The 21,242-nt window shown below is 40.3% G+C and overlaps 1 protein-coding gene across 4 annotated transcripts in view; it reads left to right on the top strand.

Annotated features, from left to right (window-relative positions):
• Nucleotides 1–21,242, top strand: part of bicc1a (BicC family RNA binding protein 1a) — a 54,065-nt gene that overhangs the window by 14,311 nt on the left and 18,512 nt on the right. For all 4 annotated transcript variants that reach the window (XM_020602724.1, XM_020602706.1, XM_020602714.1 and 1 more), the window contains 5 exons: nt 4,589–4,635; nt 11,791–11,860; nt 16,108–16,187; nt 17,255–17,413; nt 18,938–18,991. In XM_020602724.1, the coding sequence (XP_020458380.1) occupies nt 11,794–11,860; nt 16,108–16,187; nt 17,255–17,413; nt 18,938–18,991 (360 nt within the window). In that variant the 5' untranslated portion in view covers nt 4,589–4,635; nt 11,791–11,793. The remainder of the gene's footprint in view (nt 1–4,588; nt 4,636–11,790; nt 11,861–16,107; nt 16,188–17,254; nt 17,414–18,937; nt 18,992–21,242) is intronic.

Genomic DNA, 21,242 nt, shown 5'->3' with positions numbered 1-21,242 from the left:
TGTGAAGCATCTAATCACAAACTGATTCCAGATAAAGAGGCGTGTCAGTCCGTAACAGACTTCCACTAAGGATGCACCTGTGTATCCTAGTTCTATAGCTCCTCCAAGCAGCTTCCTCGCTCCTCATAGCAGAAATGAGCTTTGGCACATCCTTCATCATGGTGGACTGCAATGAGTTCAAGGTTGAACAAAGACCGAGGAGCAATAAAATAAGGGGCTTGGGATTCACCTATTGTCATCTCTGTTTCATGTATTCCTTCCTTTCAAAACTTGTATTACCCACAATGCAACTCGGGCCCCAAACTGTTCAGTCTCAGATTTGAGTGTGTTACACTAGTAGCTGCTACTAGAATATAGCCTTGAGCTGCTAGCTTCAAGCTGTGACAACAATTTAACTGAGCTCTAGTGAGCTCATATCTTTCTAAGCTCCACACCCACAGACTTTTTTCATTTTTAGATGAGTGACTTCATTTGATGCACTTTATCAAACCTCTGAGACTTTTTTCTGAAAGTAATACAGCAGTAATCCCCACTACCTGTAGACGTACTTGTTGTATAAAATTTCTCTTTTAATATTAGTTGTCAAACACGTGCGATGATTTAAGAGGGTTTTTTTTGTTGTTGTTGTTATAGCTCATCTTTCAAAACCTGTGTAGTTGTGATGATCTCACTCATCCATTTTTAGGCTCTGGCACGGGATGATAACATCCCACCTATAAAGTTCTCATTGGCTCAGTTTTTTTTTCCAGCCTGCTAAAGGACACCAGTGAACATGAGACCTTGTGAAGCTCCCCAAGCAGCTACAACTGCCTCAAGTGGCTTTTTTGGCTTATAGCTGATTGAGAGCAGAATTAAAGTCAGAAATGCTCTCATTCAAGTGTTTTCAGAGCTGTTTTACTTAGAGCTCAATGCAGATTTAGAATAAGTGGTGCATAGGGTGTCATAATATCCAGAATCCCAGTGCTCACAGGGCACCCCGCCATACCCCTCCTACCTCTGCTGCCAGTTTTCCCACGGCCAGTTTACTCAGCACACATGTGCCAGCAGGATGTTTTGCTCTCAGCACATGGCTCATGTTTTCACTCATGGCCCTTATCTGATTTCTTTCAGCTCCCTGTGCTTGTATGTCAGAAATCCACTTCACATTTGTTGCAGTTAGTCAGTTGTGCAATCTCAACAACTGAACACATAATTTCATTTTCTTTATAGTTGGCTCCTAAATCATGTCATTGGTCCCTTTTTGACCTTCTTGTTATCTGCAGGCTACCTTCACATAACTGCCCAGTTGGTGGTGGTGTTTATTTACTGGACCTAAATGTTATGCTGGCTTGCTGAGTATCACAGTTTGGTAGCTATACATCTTCACTTTTGTGACTATGTCTGACATCATCCCCACAACTTGGGCAGATGTACTGTACCACAAAGATGGTGTGTCTTTTTCCTTCTCCCATAAAATGCCAGATATTAACTTTAACTGGTTTCGTAGATGAGAGAAAAAGAGCAACTTGACCTGCTTTGAGTCAGTTTTTCAGTTGACAAGTGGGTCTGTTGAATGTTGCTGCACTCCCCTTTGTTTGTCTTGGTTCTTACAAGAAGCCCTTCCAGTAACGGGCTCTTTCTTAATCTTGGATAATGTCAGGCCACCTAAGAACTGAGCACTTCTGTCAACCTACTGTAAACCTATCATCATCAACATGAACCGAATATATTTACTTTGTGTGAATGCAGCGTAGATTATTTATCATCAGATACAGATATCAGATTTATGCTGTACATGTCTTGGCTGATGTCCTATCCACTTCCCACTGCTCAAATTCCCAGCCACATCCTTATTCTTAACAAGTCAACCAGTCAGTTATCGTTTAATAGTTTCAACTATAATCCTCACTGTTGGTCAGTTCACATTAGGTGTTAATGGTGAGCTGCATTTCCTTTCCACCGTCTTATGTCATCTGGTTATCCACAGCACCTGGCTGCATGCCGAGTGCATCACTGTGAGCATCACTTATTTGGTAAAATCATCCTAACTTTAAACAAAAGAAGTGGAGGCTCTTGAAGCAACTAAGGAGTCATCTGCCAATTTCTTATTTCCTATCTGTGAGTTTCCACTTGGCAATGTTTTCTTTTACAGCTGTTTCCAAATCAGGTACCGGGATTAAAACTTTTTTTTTTTTTCTTGATGTGGAGGTTCATCTGTGTACTTGTTTTTGTATGCATGGCATTGTCAGTTTTAATATCAGTATCTTAAGATTCTATTTTCTGTAGACTGCTGTCTGCAAGCCAGATGGACCCTTGGGGAACATTAAAACTTTACTATTATTGGATGTGTTGGAGCTCAGTGGATTGGCAACATGTTTCTTTACTTTGTGGGTGAAGTATGGAGTTGGATGTTATCTTGTTTAAACTGATGCTGCATAATGAGGATGTGAATGACAGAAGGTGATAGTTTGTGGCTAGAATATTTCTTGTATTTCTGTGACTGCTTTATAGAAATCGACTGAAATGCTGTTAAACTATCGTGTTACCCTACTTTGGCCATCATTTTCTTATGTGCATCCTTCTTAAATTCCCTTTTATTATTCTTGTGTTTTGAATAATAAGCAAGAGAGAAGCCAAGACTCATCTATTATCACTGCAGTGGGGTGGTTAGCGTTTCATGTGCACAAATTGCATCTGAAATTGACTTAGCTGTTGAGCCAGGGCAGACCAGTCTCCATGTCTTCATAAACTGTGGCCTGGACTTGTTTGCTGGCAACCTGCGTAAGTACAAAGACGTGTTAAATGCTCATGATGTAGGCATTACTGCATTGCCAAAGGCCACAATGTCAGGTCTGGTTGAAAATGAAACTGAGTTTAGTGAGTGTTTTCATTTTCCATGCTTTGAAAGGTGGTTGGGTTGATGGGGGGGGGGGGGAGTCATATCGGTGTTTTTCACACATGGTGATGCACTGCAGGCACTGGATGCTTGCTAAGAGGAACTAATTTTAAAGGCAATTTATGTGTACAGAAGTGCTGCATCAAATTCCAGGTAATTGGTTAGCTTCATGTGTTCTTGACAACTCCACTGCAGAACACAATGGTTCATTATGTGTTGCACTTAAAGCCACTAAATATTTTCAGACTGCAGGAAAACGTATTTTGTTTATCTATCAACATGTGGTTACTAGAAGTATTTTTAGAAGTATAGTGTGAAGGGCTGCAACCTACTATTTTTATTATCATTTAATCTGCAAAGTATGTTCTCAGTGGCTCATGTAGTCAGTAAAATTGTAGAGACAAATGCCAACTCAAGTTTCTTAAAGCCCAATGTGACATATCGATCGATTGCTTTGCCCCCACCAACACTCAAAAACATATTGAATTTACTGTTGCATAAAACAAAGAAAATCTGCATGTTTTTAAAATTGAGAATTGCGGTACTAGAGAGTTACTGGCACTTTGAACCTGATAAATCACTTAAACAATTGTCAAAGTCGTTGTGTATTTCCTGGCAAACGACTGATGGATTAATCAGCTGATGTTTCAGTGTTGGTTGCTCATGTTCAACAGACACCAGTGTGCTCCATCTGGAACTTGGAACTCAATCAGTTTAGTTACAGCTCCATAGATGCCAATCTCTGTGCATGTTATGTTTACTCTGAAAGAATTTCTTTTTTTCTGCAGATGAAACATTGTAGTACTTTCTTTTTTTAATCCTGATACCATTCTTGCTGCCACACCGAGGTCAGTGTATAACCCACACTGACTCTGCTGCAGCTCCTGACCCAGATTTGCACAGGCAGCAACAGAATAATCTCGGGGACGCTCACTGAAAAGCATCATTAAACTTTCCCTGTACTCCCAAATGACAGGAACTTGAGAATTCTCCTTGGAGAGCAGATATGTATTTTGCCCCAGCAGAAAATCCACAGTTCTGAGAACTTGCAGATGTGTTGGAGCAGCTACAGGCCTGACTTGCTTTGGTTTTTATTCTGTTTGTCTTATTGAATTTTAAAGGTGTGAAAGATGTAAGAAGTGTGAAAGGTACGAGTTGACCCAAAAGCGGTGTGAAATATTTCATTAACAGCTGCTGTAAAATGCCCAAATATTTTCAATGGATCCTTCAATTTGTTACACAGAAGCTGTATCCAATCTCAAGATTATAGAAAATTACTTGGACCATTTTATTCGTATCCCTGCAAATGAGCAGTATCAGTAGCTGTGCCAGACACCTACTGTAGGCTTAGGAGGTAGAGCGGGTCGTCTCATAACCGCAGGGTTGGCAGTCGACGTGTCCTTGAGCAAGACACTGAACCCCTAGTTGCTCCCAGTGCTATCACTGGTGTGTGAATGCTTGTGTGTGTGAATGATAAATGGTGTAAAACGATTTGAGTGAACTTCATTGCGTAGAAAGACGCCATACAAGTATAAGGTCATTTACCCAGAGAAACTGAGATCCACCATAAACACTGTTCTGAATGAGGATACTGTAACATTTCAAGGAGACTGGATAATCTGTGTGTTTGACCATGTTAAAACTACATTGCATGTTCAAAACAGAGTACATGTATGTGGTTTCATACATTTATTTTTCTTTGTTTCACTCTAGCTGCTTCTGAGGGAAGAGTTAATGGCGGGGAGGATTTCTTTCAGAAGGTAAGTGTGTAGTCTGCACTTGGATGGTGTTTGCTTTGTGTTTGGGTTGTTTTCAGGCCAAATGACCAGAGCTTCTTTTTTGGTAATGGAGCAGATGTCAGGTGCGCCTCCAATCATTCGTAATGACAAATCAAAACAAACAAGAACAATGGAATGACACTGACGTTGAATCACTCCAGGGCTCCAATCCTCTACCACAGCTGACACAACAGTGTGGCCCTTTCTTGCCGAAATAATGTAAAATCATATGATTATCTACAGTTTAAAATGAGAGAGAGGTTAACCCAGGCCTGATCGTGCCAGCGCTGCCTCACTGGCTCTTCTTTGCCACTGATTCAGTTAATGTCCTGAAGCTTCATTACGTGTAATAAAGCAAGGATTTGCCTCAGTGATCTTAAGTAATGGGATTTTGTTTTAGCTATGTCTAACTGGTACTCAATCAGTCAAGTGTGTGGCACTGTCTGGTTTTACAAGTTATTGCAGAGTTTAAGTAGGTCTTTTTATTAATTATACAAGCGCTAACCTTAAAGATATGTCCTGTGTAAGCTCCATGTTTTTAATGACAGAAGATGGAATGTATGTGAGAAAAGAGATTTTGGCAGGTGAATGTAACTGACATAAGCTCCCTGCTCATAAGCATCAGCAAGAAGGATAATACAGAATATACTGAAGTTTTTACTTTTATTCACTTATTTTTTTTATTGTAAATATAGTTTCATGTTCTGAATCAGCTACCAAGGAATGTGAAGCTTAAGAAAATCTTTAAACTCAGCTAAAATAGTCAATTTGTGATGTGCCGAACTGTCTGATATGAACTGATAAAATGTTTTGCCCTGTCGTACCAACGCTAACTGTGTGTCAGTTGATACAGGACTGAAATTAAATGTGCCTGATCACATGGCATTGGAAAAAAAAACTGCTGACTGCCCTAATGGAATTATGGCAGCAGTAATTATGGTATCTCAGTAATGATGTGGTTCTCTTTAAATATATCAAGCAGATTCGTTTGTTTAAAATTCCCTTTTCTGAATAAGTTAAACTCCTTGTATAGTATGTTAATGGGCTGTAATAAAATAAATGATGGACGGTAGTTTGTTTTATCATTCACCCTTTGTTTTCTGGGTTTGGTTTTGGATGTTATGAAGCTGTGTTAAATGTCAAAGAAGGAGGCAATTTAACTGTTCCTGAAAGCAGTTTTCAAAAGCCAAGTAATGCAAACCAGGCGCCTTAAGATTCCCCTCTTTGGAATTTTAACAAGGACTCTCGATGTGCTGTAGCTCTGTCTTCACTTCTTTTGGTTCAGATACAACTGTAATGTTTAAGAGATCCAGTGTAGGTGTGTACCTCACTCCACAAAGCTGTTCTGATAATTACGGCTGCCAATCATGGTTTTTAAAGTCTGGCTTGAATATTGTCATAGCTTGTTCAAAGAAGCTGTGGTTACTCAGGATTAAATTGTCAATTAGAAATTAGTCTGCAGCTGTTTGGGTTGGCAGGCTGGTGAGGAGTGTTAAATTAATTGTATTAATAGAGAGGTCATTTCAATTTTTTTTTTTCCTTCTGATAGTGTGACTGCTAAGCCTGCCCAATTAATGTCAGGATAATTAAACACTGAGCATGACTACAGAACAGTATTGTTGGAAGAAAATGGACAAGGTGTGTGTGAAATACCTTGAAGCTGATGGAAGAATGGAAAGCCTTAGTCAGACTGCTCCCTGTCTGACCGACACACCCATGTACCACACACACTCAAGGAGACTGATCAAGTACAAGCATAGCAACTTTCTTCCACACACAAGAAGACAAATGGTCATTTTTGACACACACATTTTTAAATGTTCTGCTTTCAGATGGGGATTTCATAGTTGCCTCAGTGAGATTTAGAGTTCATTTGCGGATGAGAGCAACATAAAATGGTCCGCCCTTGCCTTTGTTCTCCAGTCCCAATTGCTGTGGTTGATCAAACCCTCTTACTCACTGTCTGCTGGACTTCCAGTCCAGAGGAACATTTTATAATGCAGAGCAAACAGTCCACTTTCTTTATAAAGTCAGTGAAAAGTAAAAAGGATGGGGAAACAAAGTGGGACCACAGGAGGATGCCACAGCTGTGAAATTAGCCATGTCCAAGTCCCCGCAGCTCATGTGGGGGAATGTCGACAGCTACGTTGGTCAGTTTTTCTTTTGGTCTCCTGTCTCCGCCTGGTTCCCCTCCTGCATTTCCCTCATTCCTCCTCTTCTCATTTTATAATTGCACTCTGTCATTATCAGTCTGGTATTAAGGTGATTTCTATACAGATGAGGTGTGATCATTTCATAGGAAATGTGCATCAGTAAACACTATTGTGCTCTGAAAGATTTGGACTCTGAGCTTTGGAGTGTCAAATCGTGGCACAGACCAATGAGCTATTTGGAGAGCTGTGCAGAAGTTCAGCAATGGGACAGCGAAGAGCTGAAAGGCTCAGCTAGTTGAGCCGGTAACTGGACCACAGAAGAGCCTGGAGTCGATTTGAGTTGAGAAATCCCTTTGAACCTCTGGCCGGTTCATCCCTAATCCCTCTTCCATCTCTCCTTCCCAAGAGTCATGGTTCTATAAATAATGCCAAGTGTGATATGTGCATTAAGTGCCAGTGCAGTCAAATCTCAGGCCAGGCATAATTCATTGTATTTGGTTTACAGCGTTGTTGTATTTTGTGGTTCGGTTTAATGTTTTTCAACCATCGTGGTCTACTTTTTCAAGAGAAAAGACTTTAAGGGTGGTCACTAAGTGGTAGATTTTGTATATGTGCGTTCGGTTTGTTTGGCCCTCGCAGTTAAAGTGTAGCGCACAGCCGTGTCCAAACTGTTTCTACGAGATATATATTAGACTGTTTGTCCCAAATGGGGCTAGTATAGACTGCCATAAGGATGATGTATTTTTGTTGGCCAAGTTTGCATCACTTTGGTTCCTTCAAAGAAAAGCCAATCTGATTTTAACGTGAGTCTGAATTCTTGCAAAAAAAACAAAAAAAAGCTCTGTGGCAAACGGAAATTTATGGCGCTTACATGATTTCTTCAGCAAGACGACAACACCAATTTTAGGATTTCTGAGAACTGAAGTGCAAAAATCCTAACTCGGTTCTGGGTTAGGACTTGTTGCTTTGTTGCTTAGCAGATTGTTTTGCGTTCGTCAGTTTGCCTGCTGCTCATGTTAAAACAAATGCTGCCACACAGCAGCTCTAAAAGTCAACGATTTGAGCAATTTGAAACTGCCATCAGTTTAAAATGATTCGACCTGAATACTGTTATTCTAGCTAGCATGTTATATGCTGTAGATTATAAATATCATATCCCTACTCAGGATGAAATGTTTTGCAGGTTGATATAAAATCATGAGCCGTTGAAATAACTTGGTATTAGTTCCATCAAAGCAAAACGTATATAAGCATATGCTTATTATGCAGCTTAAATTTTTTTTACCTTGCTTCCTCCTTAGAAGCATTTCAACAGCAGTGTTTTCAGCAGACGTGCCCTCCTTATAATGTGCTGGTCTTCCATAACCTTGCACATATTAGTGTTACCCTGAGGTGTAATAGGGCTTTAGCTGGGAATTAGTATTTGGATTATTAACGTGAACTCGGGTATGATGACTGCTGAGTCTCACGAGGATGGTTCAGTCAGTATTGCCACCTTTGAGCTCTGCTGTTTCCTCGGTCAGTCTCGTAACCCACAACCCCCCCCCCCCAACCCCCACCACGAGTCCCCCTCCCAAATACACACATGTATCCCAGCTGAATCAACAGCTGCACCATTGCAGTGCAGGCCAGGAAACATGCGTCTGCCATGTTGATTGCTGCTTTGCTCTGTGTACACGCATAGAAACCTACAGTACACACACAGTCACGTGTGCTGAACACGTGCCGTCTTTCAAAACTTTGCCTTAATGATATCCTGTTTGATTTCACATACAGCTTTGCACATGTCTGCATAGAGCAGCTGGAAACCTCTAAGAACCAACGAGCACGTCAAGGCGACGAGCCATGAAGCTGATCGTAACCACAGTCTTTTATGTATTTATTCATTTCAGAAAGGGTGTGGTAGCAGGGAAGAAATGATGGAGTGCTAAATGTGTAGCTAACTTAATTATTATAAATATCTGGACCCATTTGAGATGTATTTGCTAGCTCCTTCATACAAAATAAACTCCATCCTCCCTTTAAAATGGTGTGTGGTCTGTCAGAAATCAGTCCCATCTGTAGGATGCTGCCAAGAATAGCAATGCTGCACAGGAAACAGTCCTTTCTGAACAAGGCCCTTTTAGAGCAAAAGTTGATGAGGCCTACAACAGACCAAAATAAACCTTGATAGTTTTAGGAAAGTATATTTGTAGGCATTTCTGATGTTATTTTTAGTATTTATTTTTTTCCTACACTGCACAGAAAAGAATATTTCCATTTTAAATGAGCATGTTTAAATACCATATCATCTGACATGCTCCCACATTGCCACTATAATTTCACCAGCCTCTGAAAGATTGCAGCAGTGTTATATTTCTTTCATTTGTGGTTTAAAATTGAACCCATCCATGACAAAATCCAGACATGTGCCCTTGTCCCAGTATGTTGAAACAACAAAAGGGAAAAGATGTGAAAGTAAAGGAATTTCTTCTCTCCTTATTACAAGGAACAGAATGTATTTCAATGTTTGTTATACATCCAGCTGTTGGTGTGAGCATGTGGCAAGAGCTGAGAAAAAAGCTCCAGGAAGATGTGATTTATTGTTCTTTCTCATATATACCTGACAGCAGCAAGAGGGTGTCATTTTGTAGATTAGTCATTTGTGCCCCGGGATAGTATGAAACTTGGCAACACAGAACTCATCAGATTTTGGTATTAAGACGAAATAATAATAGTGAATAGACTAACATTATTGCAGCACATGTGGTAATATTGCAGAGATGACGGATGGGAATGCTTCCAGTTCTAAGACATTACTGTGGAGGATCAGCAGCGTATTTCTGGGTACTAATGTTGCAACAGCGTTCAGTTCGGTCACTTTAGTGATATCACAGAAGAATTCCTTACAAGAAATAGCTGTGCAAGATCATCTGAAAGGAATTCTTTATTTCTTTGCGCAAAATTCCTCTTAGTTTTATGATTCACACAGTAGAAACTGGAAGTTCTGTCTATGCAGAGCCTCAAGCAGGAACCATGTTTCTCTGCTGTTAGATAATGATTATACCCAGAGATAAGCAACCTGGGACAAGAACTGAGAAAAATGAATGTAACAAAACATCAATAAAAACACTTCTATGGTACAGATGTGTTTTGTACAGCTTTTACTGGCTTACAATCGGTCTGTTTTAGAATCCCGTTTTGTTGTAGAATGAACCTTTGAAGAGAGAGTTTTTAATTATCAGAGAAAGCCTGAAATAAACCTCTCACAGTTGGCTTTAATAAATTGAATGTTGCTTTGAGAAAAGTTGCATTTCTGAGTTCTTGTTTGATTTTGTTTTCTAGTGGGCGAATAGTGGCAGTGTTTGCTCGTAGGCTGTTCATTTTTATGTGATTAAAGGTTGTTATAGGAAATCACTGAGGCCTGAAAGGGCTTCCAGTCAACCATCATGGACTTTTGAGTATATAGCTGCAGAGTAAAGAGTAAATCTGTTTCTGTTTTGCAGGTGTGTGAGAGACTGGCGTTCAAATAACTGTCAGAATTAGTTGTGAAGGATGCCAAACGGACATGCTGTTTCCAGAAGAGCATGTGGAGGAATTTAAGCACTTCCCTTTTTGATTTGTTGAAAAGTTACTTTAGGAATGCAGGCTGTTGTTTATATGTTTTGGAATGAAAATAGCAGGTATATTTAGAAAATGTTTAAGAAAATTATGAATGCTATAAATTGCTGCAGCAGTGCTAAAAAGCCTAACACCTAATCTTCATATGATGCACCAGTGGCTCTTAATGCACATTTTCTCTCTTCTGAGTTACAATATGTGGCTTATTGCGTAAATCACTAGCCCACTGTGGAGTACTAAGTGGTGTCTGCTGCTCATGTAATGGGGCTGAAGCAGTCCTTGGGTGCTTGAGCACGTGGCTTTGAGAACTTTGAGAAATTCATATCTTCTCTACCCTGAAAACACAAACCCCAGAGAAGCTTTAAAACAAACAAAAGACAGCGGGACCTTTGTGAAAACAAGGTTAGGGTACATTAAGGACAGAACCATATGAGAGAGCATGTTAGCGTCTCATTTTTGGGAAGGTCTGGCAGTTTTTTTTTTTCGTCTCTCCCACCAGCATCAACCACTTGTCATGTGGGCAGTTCGCAAGGGAGTTTGCTTGTGAATTTGTAGCCAGGAAGCCATGCACGGTGGTGAGCGTCCTCATGGTTGGAAAGAGGAGCAGGAGATTGGATAAAAGATTTCCCCTGACTGAAATATTGACAGCGCATATTTTACGGTGCTCCTCGTTATGATGACTAGACTAGACTGTCAAAGGGTTCTTAAATACATCGTTGGCTTTGAACATCTGAAAAATGCTAAGCATACTTACCGTTTTCCCCCCCAAACCTTTATTATGGCGGTGTTACGTTGGGAGCGTTCAGGTGTTGTGCAGAAACAAAGCAATATGTGGTAACATCATATATCACCAGACACACATAAAGAGAGGATACAGCTGTTTTGCTTCTCCGAGTTCCATAACCTGTGAAGATTTTTTTTTTTTTTTTTTTTTTTTGACATTTTAATGTTTTGCCCCATTTTTCATGGTGTAAGGCTGTTCTTTGTACCTGCCGTCTGCTGTCTCACTTCATATGTTCTCTGAAGTGGGTATAAACAAAGTGGATGTTTGCTAGCGCAGGAGAAGCACTGAAGAGTCCACGCTTCAAACTAAGCCTCATGTAGACAATGGAAAAAATAATTCTACAGAGGTCCTCTATAATACTGACTACAGCCCAATGCTGTTATTAAAGCTTGAAATTATTGATATAAAGCTGATAATTTACTGTTCTCCTGCCAACGTACATTCTGCAGATGGGTGGCAGCCGTAAAGTTCCGAGTGTGCCACTAGAACGTTATAAAATTGTCTGTCAAAATTAAGATTTTGTTTTGTTTTGTTTGCTTGTTTTTGCCTGTCAACTGTGCCAATACTGATATACGTTGGTTCTCCTTCACTCTGTTCCAGATCATGGATGAGACCCAGACACAGATAGCATGGCCGTCCAAACTGAAAATCGGAGCCAAGTCCAAAAAAGGTAACTCTTTTTTTTTCTTTTTTTTTTTAATAATCCCATTTTCAGACTATCCTTATATTGGAGCTAACTCCTGCGTCCATTTCTTTTGCCTTGTGTGACTTTAGTGTTGGATGAATAGTGGGCTCACAGAAAGTCTGCAGACTTACCATGCACATAGTTTTCATGACTTTCCTTAAATGCCTCTCGCTAACAGAAATGCAGTGCTAGCAAGTGATTTATAAAGTGTCCAGCAATAATACTAACAACTAAACAGAAGTTAATGTATTGTAATTAACATAAGTTAATTATTATGAGCCAGTGTTTTAACCAGAAAAATGTATTCACTAACATCTGTAATTGAAAAATTTCATTGAGAAGTTTTGAAAAGATTAAAGCTTTCATTTTTTTCTGTTCCTCACATGCCAGTAATTTCATCTTCATGAAGGAATTTGTGATTTTGCTGCGGAGGCGGATGTGTGGGAGTTGTTTGTACAGTATTTAAGGTCATGCATTTATTGGCCAAGTTGTTCCAGGGCTCTGTTACCAATAAAATATTATCACGCTTTTTTAAAGCTCTTCCAGGAGCAGGTGAGGCAGTGTTTGCGACAGCGGGCGGTGAGGAGTAGGTCTAGTTGTGCCCACTTTGTTGTCCTCAGTAGGATTAACAGTGTGCATCTTCAAGCCAGATGTGGAATCCAGTGAAATTATGTAACTTCCCCACTGACTCTTCCATAAACCAATTGATGGGGTAAAATCGGAATCTTTAACAGTAAATCTGGGCAGTCCCTTCACACACAACCATTCATATACCCCAAGGGTTAGTTTGTTCACACCACCACCTGGGAATGAAGCTCTGTGTACAAAGTGAGAATATAGAATAATATAAATTCTGACCCATGATTTGTAGCCTGTCAGATTTTTCCTCTGTTGGGTAAACTGAGAGGAGCGGAGTGGAAGAATGTTGGATAATCACTTTTAACAATCATGGGCCTGAGGGAGGGAGGGAGGGAGAGAGAAAGAGCAAGACAGCTTAAAAAAACAAAAACAAACTTAAGGCTTAAATTTTACTTGGGATACATGTAGATGTATCACTTGAAGTTCAAAATTACTGGTGATAATGATTCACATTCCATTCTTCCTTTACTGTGTAACACTAGATATGACAACACAAAACTCGCTTGCAGTGTTGAGCATCATTTGGTCTTGAAATAGCCGGTGACGTAGCTGTTTTGTTGGTGCAGATTAGCATCAGTTATTCTAATCTAAAGTCATACTCTGTAAGGATGTTAGTTTGCCTTGTTTTCCTGGAATTTTTTAATGGAATTTTGCATCAGTGTTTGTCTTTCTTGTGCTGGAACTGGTTACACTCAGCAGGGTAGGGGCAGATATGAGGGGATTGGACTGTTTGTAACCTCTCCTGTACAGAGCTGTTCTTCAAAATGCCAGCTCCTCCATTTTATTATCACCTGCAGGTAGCCATCCCTGCCACCTGCAAACATGCAATAAGGCCAGTAGTTAGCCTCTGGGGCAAGTCATCATCAGTATGCTGTGAGTGAGGAGTCATATCACTTATGTATGCGACATGTCTGACGCTGCTTCAGAAGTTTTTGGGATGGAGTGGTCAATATTGAGGACTGACCTTCATATTTTAATACCTAAAGTTTGATGTTTGTCTTGTTTTTAGGTGATAAATATCTTACTACTCTCCAATTGCCTGTTCCAGTGTTTCTACAGATGTTTTGAATGAGAAACAGAAAGCCAAAAGGACTTAATTCCCTTCATTTGTGTGGTATTTTTAATGTAGTCCCTAGCTGGAAAAATGCTTTAGCTTTGCCAGCACAAAGCTCAGGGTCGAGAGGTTTCTTCTCTGTCAAGTGGAACTGTATGAAATCTGTGCAACTGAAAAGGCTCACTTTTTGCAGCTGTAATTCTGCTCTTGTTTGTGTTTATTTTTATAGGTGTTACATGCGCCAAATTAAGGTGTTCTTTTTTTTATTCTACAATCAATTGTCAGAAAAGAGCATACAACACACTCAGTCTTCAAAAATGCGGGGGTGTTCTACATCATGACTGGAACACTCGTTTAGACTGGCTAATGTTTGCCAGATGTGCTGTGCATGTTGGACACTGGAAGAACCATACTCCCTCTAATGGTCACAGCAGGCGCCGCAGGAGGAAGTTGAGAAATTTCTATTGTTCACAGCAACAGCTGTATGATGGGAAAAATTCCCTGGAACCCGTACTGAGACTGTGATGGATCTCTAACTGCTCTTTTGTTTTCCTGTCTCAGACTGCAGCTTGGATTTTGTTTATTTCATGCCCCTCAAACCTCAAAAGAGCTGTTGTTACTCCCTCAGGTGATGTAGTCTGACCCCATAACACTCTAACAAGATCAGTGCTTGTTTGCTGGCACTCATAGTTCCCAGTGCCCATTAAACAACAAGCCAAAGCTCCTTTAGATACTTGGGAGCAACAGAGTTCTTCATTCTGCCTAGCCCTTGTTCAGCTGAGGCTGAGACATGGACAGCATCTTGGTTTGGCTTTTGTGAGCTGTTAGTATTTAGATGTAATTTGGTATGAACTTTCCTCGTCTTCACAAAAAGTTTGGAATTTTTTTTTTTTTTTTGTGTGTAGTGTACATAGGGTTCTCAGTAGGGACAGAGAAAACAATGTTGAATGCACAATGTGGCAAAACACAGAGGAAATATAACAATATACAGGGTAGATATGACAACAGCCAAATACAAATAATGATAATAATGAAAATAAATAACATGTAGACAGCCAATTGTAGATGCCCAGAGTAAATAAGCAAGCGTGTGTGTATCCTATTAACTGAGTGGGGAGGGAATGATGGTAAATAAGAGAAGGAAAAATGTGTTTATTCTGATGGTCTTTTTCTAGATGTTCTCATTTCTGCTATTTGAAGAATTTTCAACACAAGTCCAACTGTGAGGTTCCCTGATTTCCCAGTGACTTTGTATCAGTGAATTTGGTTCACTGGGTCCTGTCCTAAGGCTGTGCTTTAAATCTGAGATGCTGTGTGTATGGGGAGGGGTATTCCTCGAAGTAGGTCTCACTGGACGACTTGTCACTCACTAGTTAACAGAGAGGTGATGGACTGTGGGTGCGTAGTAGTAGTAGATATTTGAATTTGCGTTTGTTGTGTTTTCACACCAGTGTTCTCATGGGGTGTGGCATGTAGTAGTACAAACAAGTATTAGCTTGGAATGGTTTAGGTATGCAGTGTTTGGTTGTATTGACTGAAGCATTTAAAGGCTGACGTCATCAGTGGAAACGGTTTACTCGCTCTATTAGGGCCTTACTTGCATGATTTTCTGTGTTCTCACAGTTTTTACACTGAAAATTTGGATCTTGCAGGTAGGGCTGGGTATCACTCCAAAATTGTCGATACTGATACCTTGACTTCGATACTGGTTCCTAAATTATACTTTTATTTTTGATACCTAGTTTTATTTTACAATTCCTTGGCATTTTTGTGCTCTCAAAGCAGTTTCATAACATAAAAAGTAAGCCTATTTACCACAGCCTTAAGTTCCATTAACATTAACATCAATAAATACAAATGTAGAAAAGCATTTTTCGGTACTCAGTGGTATTGAAGTAATTCAATCAATGCCATAAAAGAATCAAAGTTAGATACCCAGCACTAGTTGTAGGTTCACTCATCTTTTCTTGAATCTGAGGAGACAGTGCTCTCTGGGTGAAGGCTGATAAAGAGCACTCTGTCTCTTGTGCAACAAAGCCTTTCAGAAGGAAGCTGATAAATTACTTGTATGTTTTTTTTTTTTTTTTTTTGTAGGAACTGATAGAATGAGGTTCAGGAAATTAGGTGATAAGCATCGCATGAGTATCTTTTATTGAGGCCAAAACACAGAAGAATAATTATCATCAGCTCATAGTGGTTCTGTGGGCTCTGTTGACTGATGGATTGCTGAATATAATTTTACAGAGCTGCACTTCTCCCTCCTCTTTCCCATGCAGTGTGGTTGCTTGCCGACTTAAATGAGACTCGGCAACTATCAAAGCACCAATTACTGTCGCATAGTTTTATTCTGATGTACTGCAACTTGTTGACAAATGCAGACTGCTGTGTCATCTTTGGTTAAATGGATTTAATATGTCTGACTTTCACATTGTCTTTGCCCTTTATCAGCACTGACTTGCACACATAATGATCATAGACACAGATTAAATATCTCCCAATTTTAATCTTTCCCTTTTTTTTGTCCTCTCCTTCCCTCCAGATCCACACATCAAGGTATGCGGGAAGAGGGAGAACGTGAGGGAAGCCAAAGACAGAATTATGTCTGTCCTTGACACAAAGGTACAGTAAGCATCTTTATCGCCATGAAGATAGACTTCATGTCTGTGTAGAATTGTCCGTGTCTCCTCTTTCTTGCTCTCTGTGTCCATCTTTCTCGCCCTTTCCTTATAGTTGGCCTGATTATTTCACTTCCACTCTCCTGCTGTCCAAATGACACATTGCACACAGCAGTGTGGTACAACTTGGCACTAATCTAACCAGACATGCACAACCTGAATTTGTCATGGATTGCAGTATATGCATGCAGGTTTCACTGCCATGGCAACACAAGAAATCATCCACCTGGGGGACTGCACTGTAGCACCCCCTGGGGGCAGGCAATCATTCATGCAGCTTGAACTGCAAGACTTGATTGGCTTAGTTTATAGGATTTCATATGGTTTTGTCACGAAAGGTCTGTTTCTGTCTGGCGCACACAGCGGAGTTATTTGATAATTTGGTTTTTTTTTTTAATGGGGTGCATGTTTTGATGCTCATCTGCTTCTTTTCTAAATGCCTATAGCATCTGAAAGTGTTAAAAGAGGGATTTGGGTCTTAGTGAAGGAGTAAAACAGATAGATGCTGCACTGGACTCTCAGTGAAGCGGCATTTGTAATCAGAGAAGCAGGGTGCGATTCCAGAGAGTATAGTCTATCTTGGTCCTCCTTGGTGTTTGTTTTACACTTTAAAATGTTACGCAGACAAATTAGATTTGATCGGTGATGGTGGTTATATAGTGAGCTTTATAAACTGTTAGTGGTGATACTGGATACAGTGTTGTGCCTCAGGAACACATTCCACGGTGCTGTACGTTGTACTGTACATTAGGTGGCTGCATTAACCACAAGTCACTTGAGGAAGGCAGTTACAGCTACAACAATATTTTTGGCAGTGCAGCTTGTAATGAATGCAGTGGATGAAATTTGCTTTGTAAGAATTGCCAGGCTGCCCTTTTTGTAATGTCTGTATTTGTTTATAGCGCTTTTCACATATACTAAAACGTATTTTTCTTAGTACCATACACCACTCACTGAGGTCTTGTGAGGGTTATAAATGATCTTCCCAACCGTCTATTTTCTGTTCATTAGAGTAACAGGGTAACTCTGAAGATGGACGTTTCCCACACAGAGCACTCCCACGTTATTGGCAAAGGTGGCAACAACATCAAGAGGGTGATGGAGGAGACGGGGTGCCACATCCATTTCCCAGACTCTAATAGGAACAACCAAGCAGAGAAAAGCAACCAGGTTTGTGCTGCTGTAACAGACTTACACTGGGCAGTCACACTAAGCCATGATAAATAGATGTGCAAGAGGTTTACCGCTGGCTCATCAAAGAGCCTCTGACGTTGCAACATGATTGTTTTGAGTGTATGTGTAATGAGTAATTATTCTGCTGCCTTTGAGTGAATTTATTTCAGTAGTACGTTGTTAGTTCCTAGGTTCTGAATAGTGTGTTTGATCGGTGTGCGCATCACTCCAGTCCATTACGGGCTGGACAGGTTGCAGAGAGTTGGCCCTGTTGGCTGTTTTGTTTGGCAACCCCATAGGAAGCCAGTGTGTTATGGCTGGACCCGCCAGAAGAGTGGTAGGATGCTGCTGTAATTACCATTAAAGTGTAGTATGAAGAGGTCAGGAGAGCACATTGCCAGGCACGCCATTACATGATTAACTTTTCCAGGTGCTCTACAATGTACCTGTGTATAAAGTGCTGACAGTTTCGTTGTTGGTTTTATCCCTCAAGGTCTACTTCACTTATTTTAACCTTATCACTCTAGATTTTGCGTTGTGTGTTATACCTATGCAAAGCATTCAACATCTTGGTACTATGCATCTCATGGAGTGTTCAACCCCCTCCAGTTTGACTCTGATAATGCAAGTATAGGCTAATAAGTACAGACCCTCCGTTCATGCCAGTGACCTTGTAATCACTCGATGATTTCAGAAACTTCTGGTTTGCAGTTGAGCCTTTGAGTTACAGAGCATATCCACAAGTGCAGTGGTGTTGCTAAGCAAATATTAGAGAACTGTGAAAATTAATGAAGTGGTTAGTTGCCTTTCATTCTCACTGGTGGGATTCAGGATATTGTTGTGGCACATTTCAGTAGGGAAGATGTTTGCTAACATGAGGCAATGATGGATTTCATTTCAAAAGATATAATTGCCATGTATATGTGTGCATATACTCTATATTAGATGTGTGTTTTGTTCATGAAATTAATGGCAGCCAGAGAACCAGACTGACCTGCTTTATTTGTTTAATTGCTACTTCTTTAATAATAGCTTCCAAAAGCTGTCGTATTTTATCTGGAGCTGTACCACTGTAGTTGGTTCCACAGTGGTGAGCAGTTGGGTATGAAAGAGGGATAAGAATCAGAGGAAAAATCTAATGAGACCGTTTCTCACCCTTTTCATTTCTGTGGAAATTTACTGGCCCGTCATCTTAGTGGTTTTGTTAAAAAGACAATGTCTGAAATTGTGGACGATGGTTTTTCTTATCACGATGATGGATTCATTGAAATAGTAATGATGTGGCTCAAGAATATAAAAAAATATAAAACTAAGTGGAAATATGTCAGAAAAAGTGATTAGGTTTCAGTTTGGAGGGAGAAACCTTTTAAAGCTTTCCTGTTTTCATTATGTTTGGTCCAGATTTTGCTCTCAACAGTGACATGAAGTGCAACTATATGTGATGATCCTGAGCCGTTATTTGTCTTGGAGCGAGTTGGAATTCGCTAACTGATTTTACTTGTTACTTTCTACTGTGAACAGGTTTCCATTGCAGGGCAGCCGGGAGGGGTGGAGGCAGCTCGAGTAAAAATAAGGGTAAGTTGGAACTCACACCCACATTTGTCTTAAAGTGAAACTCTGTCCAAAATCCAAGTTTTGACTATCGAATGGTCGTTCCCTGCAGGCTGGTGAGTTTGTAGTTTAGACTTTTATGCAGCAAAGAGATAGCAGTTGGCTTGAATTTCTAACGGTTGCATTTGATCTTAGTCTGAACTCTTGTTGTAGTTTACCCATTGACTCCCAGGAGTTACTTTTTGAATAAACAAACCCTCAGACTCAGGCAATCCAAATTTCCTTAATCCTACCAGTGGATGAGCTCAAGGCTTACAGTTTGTAATTGCGCACTCCAGCCACAGTTCCAGGTACAAGTGCCATTTTTCTTAACTTATTCCCAGACCACTTCCCTAAAACAGTTGTAAAATACAAGCATGAGCCTCAGCGGCACTTACAGACTCAAATCCAGGCCATTTTCTAGCCTTTTCTCCATCTTAAGTTTCATTCTGACTATAAGCCCAACCTCTAGCCTCAGAACTCTGGGTGGAGGGACTCTGTACTCCTGTGAACTGTTATATCCCTGAGCTTTTGCTGTTTTAACATCGCAGTAGTTGTCTACTGAACACGTTCCTCTACTGTGTACTGACCAAAACTAACAAGGCTATGTATGCATGTGAGATTGACTGAGTGAATGATGATGGAGAAGGCCCATCACACACATACTGCATAAAAAGAGAAGGTCACGCTGGATATTTTTGCAGTGTATATTGGCAGATGTCATGCATGCATACCCGTACCACTCTGTGTTTAATGGATGCTTTTATAAGCAGTCAGCTGCAAAGGAGCTCATCTGTGTTTTTCTGTGGAAAATTAAAAACACTGTTTTGAGCTCGCCAGCACACAGTCAACCAGTGAGTGGGGTAGTTGAAGAGACAGGTCTCGCTCTCAGTTTGACTTCTCGCAATGGAACCTCATTCCATGATACCCAAATACCTTGTATGCCGTTTCATGGAATACTCAATACTCGCATCTAGATGGTCCTACCACACATAATTTTAATTGCATATGAGCTACAGAGGCAGTTTTCCTCAACTGCAGCAAAGGATCCAGTCGGTGTGATTTGTTTCCATTTCACTGTTGTACTTTGACCATTATCAACAGTGCACAAAGAAAAAGAATCTATAAACCATCTTTGTTACATGTAGGCATAATATTGTCCAGAGTCAAAGTAATTTTTTGTAAATGTTAGCTATCACCATTTGGGCATTTGGGCCTTTATTTTCAAATGGGACATGAAAATATGTGTATCATTAACTTTTATTGTTTGCATCAGGTTTGTTTGAAAGGAATAGTTTGACATTTTGGAAAATACACCTGTTCTCTTTTTTCCAGGGGTTAGATTCAAAGATTAATATCATTTTATTATTATTTGTTCATTATACATCCAGAGGGCAGTTAACTAGCACCCTACATTATAGCTCTAAGCTATGTTAATTTAGCTAAACTAAATTCCTCCCAACTCTGACGTCATGTTGCTCTAATGCTCGCCAAGAAGAGTCAATGTGTTTTTCTAAGAAGTGGAACTATTCTTTTAACGTGGAATGTGACACTGTTCCCTCCAAACCCCTCCTTTTTGGGTTGACCAATGCATAACGGTGTACGGTACCTATATTAGATCACCAGAAGTAGCTTGGTGCCTTCTCCGAGCTCCCCTTAACATTCAAATACAGTACTGCCCTATAGTATTTCTGAGGGTTTCTTGGGCGGAGATCTGTTTGAGTCTGTAACAAGTCTGTTGTTAAGGTGATGGATTCTTGGGGGATTTCTACAGGCTTTCAGAGGTGGAACTGACAGGCAGGTCATGAAAGGTCTGGCCAGTTGCTTTACCTTGAAGATATTTTTATTTTTTTCCATCTCTCTCACTAATGTCCAGCGAACTTGGGCTTTTGTAACAGTACTTTCAGATTAAATACACCTGAAACTCATATATGCGAGGCATACTTCTTTAAAAAAAAAAAAAAGCTAAGGTCAGCTCCAGCATAAAAGTCAGTCTATTCTTCATTCAGCGCCTGGCTCCTGCCGTTCTGCTCGTCCTCTCTTGCATTTCGCTCAGTACTGACCTAAATTTCATGAGCCTGCGGAGAGCGAGTGCTGAAACGTGATATAAATGTAAGGCCAAGCACATATGCAACTGATCAGGGGTGCATTTCTTTGGTCAAAGCAATTCATGCTGCTTGCCCTTCACTGGCAGCCAAAACCATAGTGGCGCTATACCGAAGAGTGTTTGGAGAAC

This window comes from Monopterus albus, unplaced genomic scaffold (genome assembly GCF_001952655.1).
Source record: "Monopterus albus unplaced genomic scaffold, M_albus_1.0 scaffold3.1, whole genome shotgun sequence".
NCBI classification, from domain to species: domain Eukaryota; kingdom Metazoa; phylum Chordata; class Actinopteri; order Synbranchiformes; family Synbranchidae; genus Monopterus; species Monopterus albus.
This window is presented reverse-complemented; position numbering and strand designations above follow the sequence as displayed.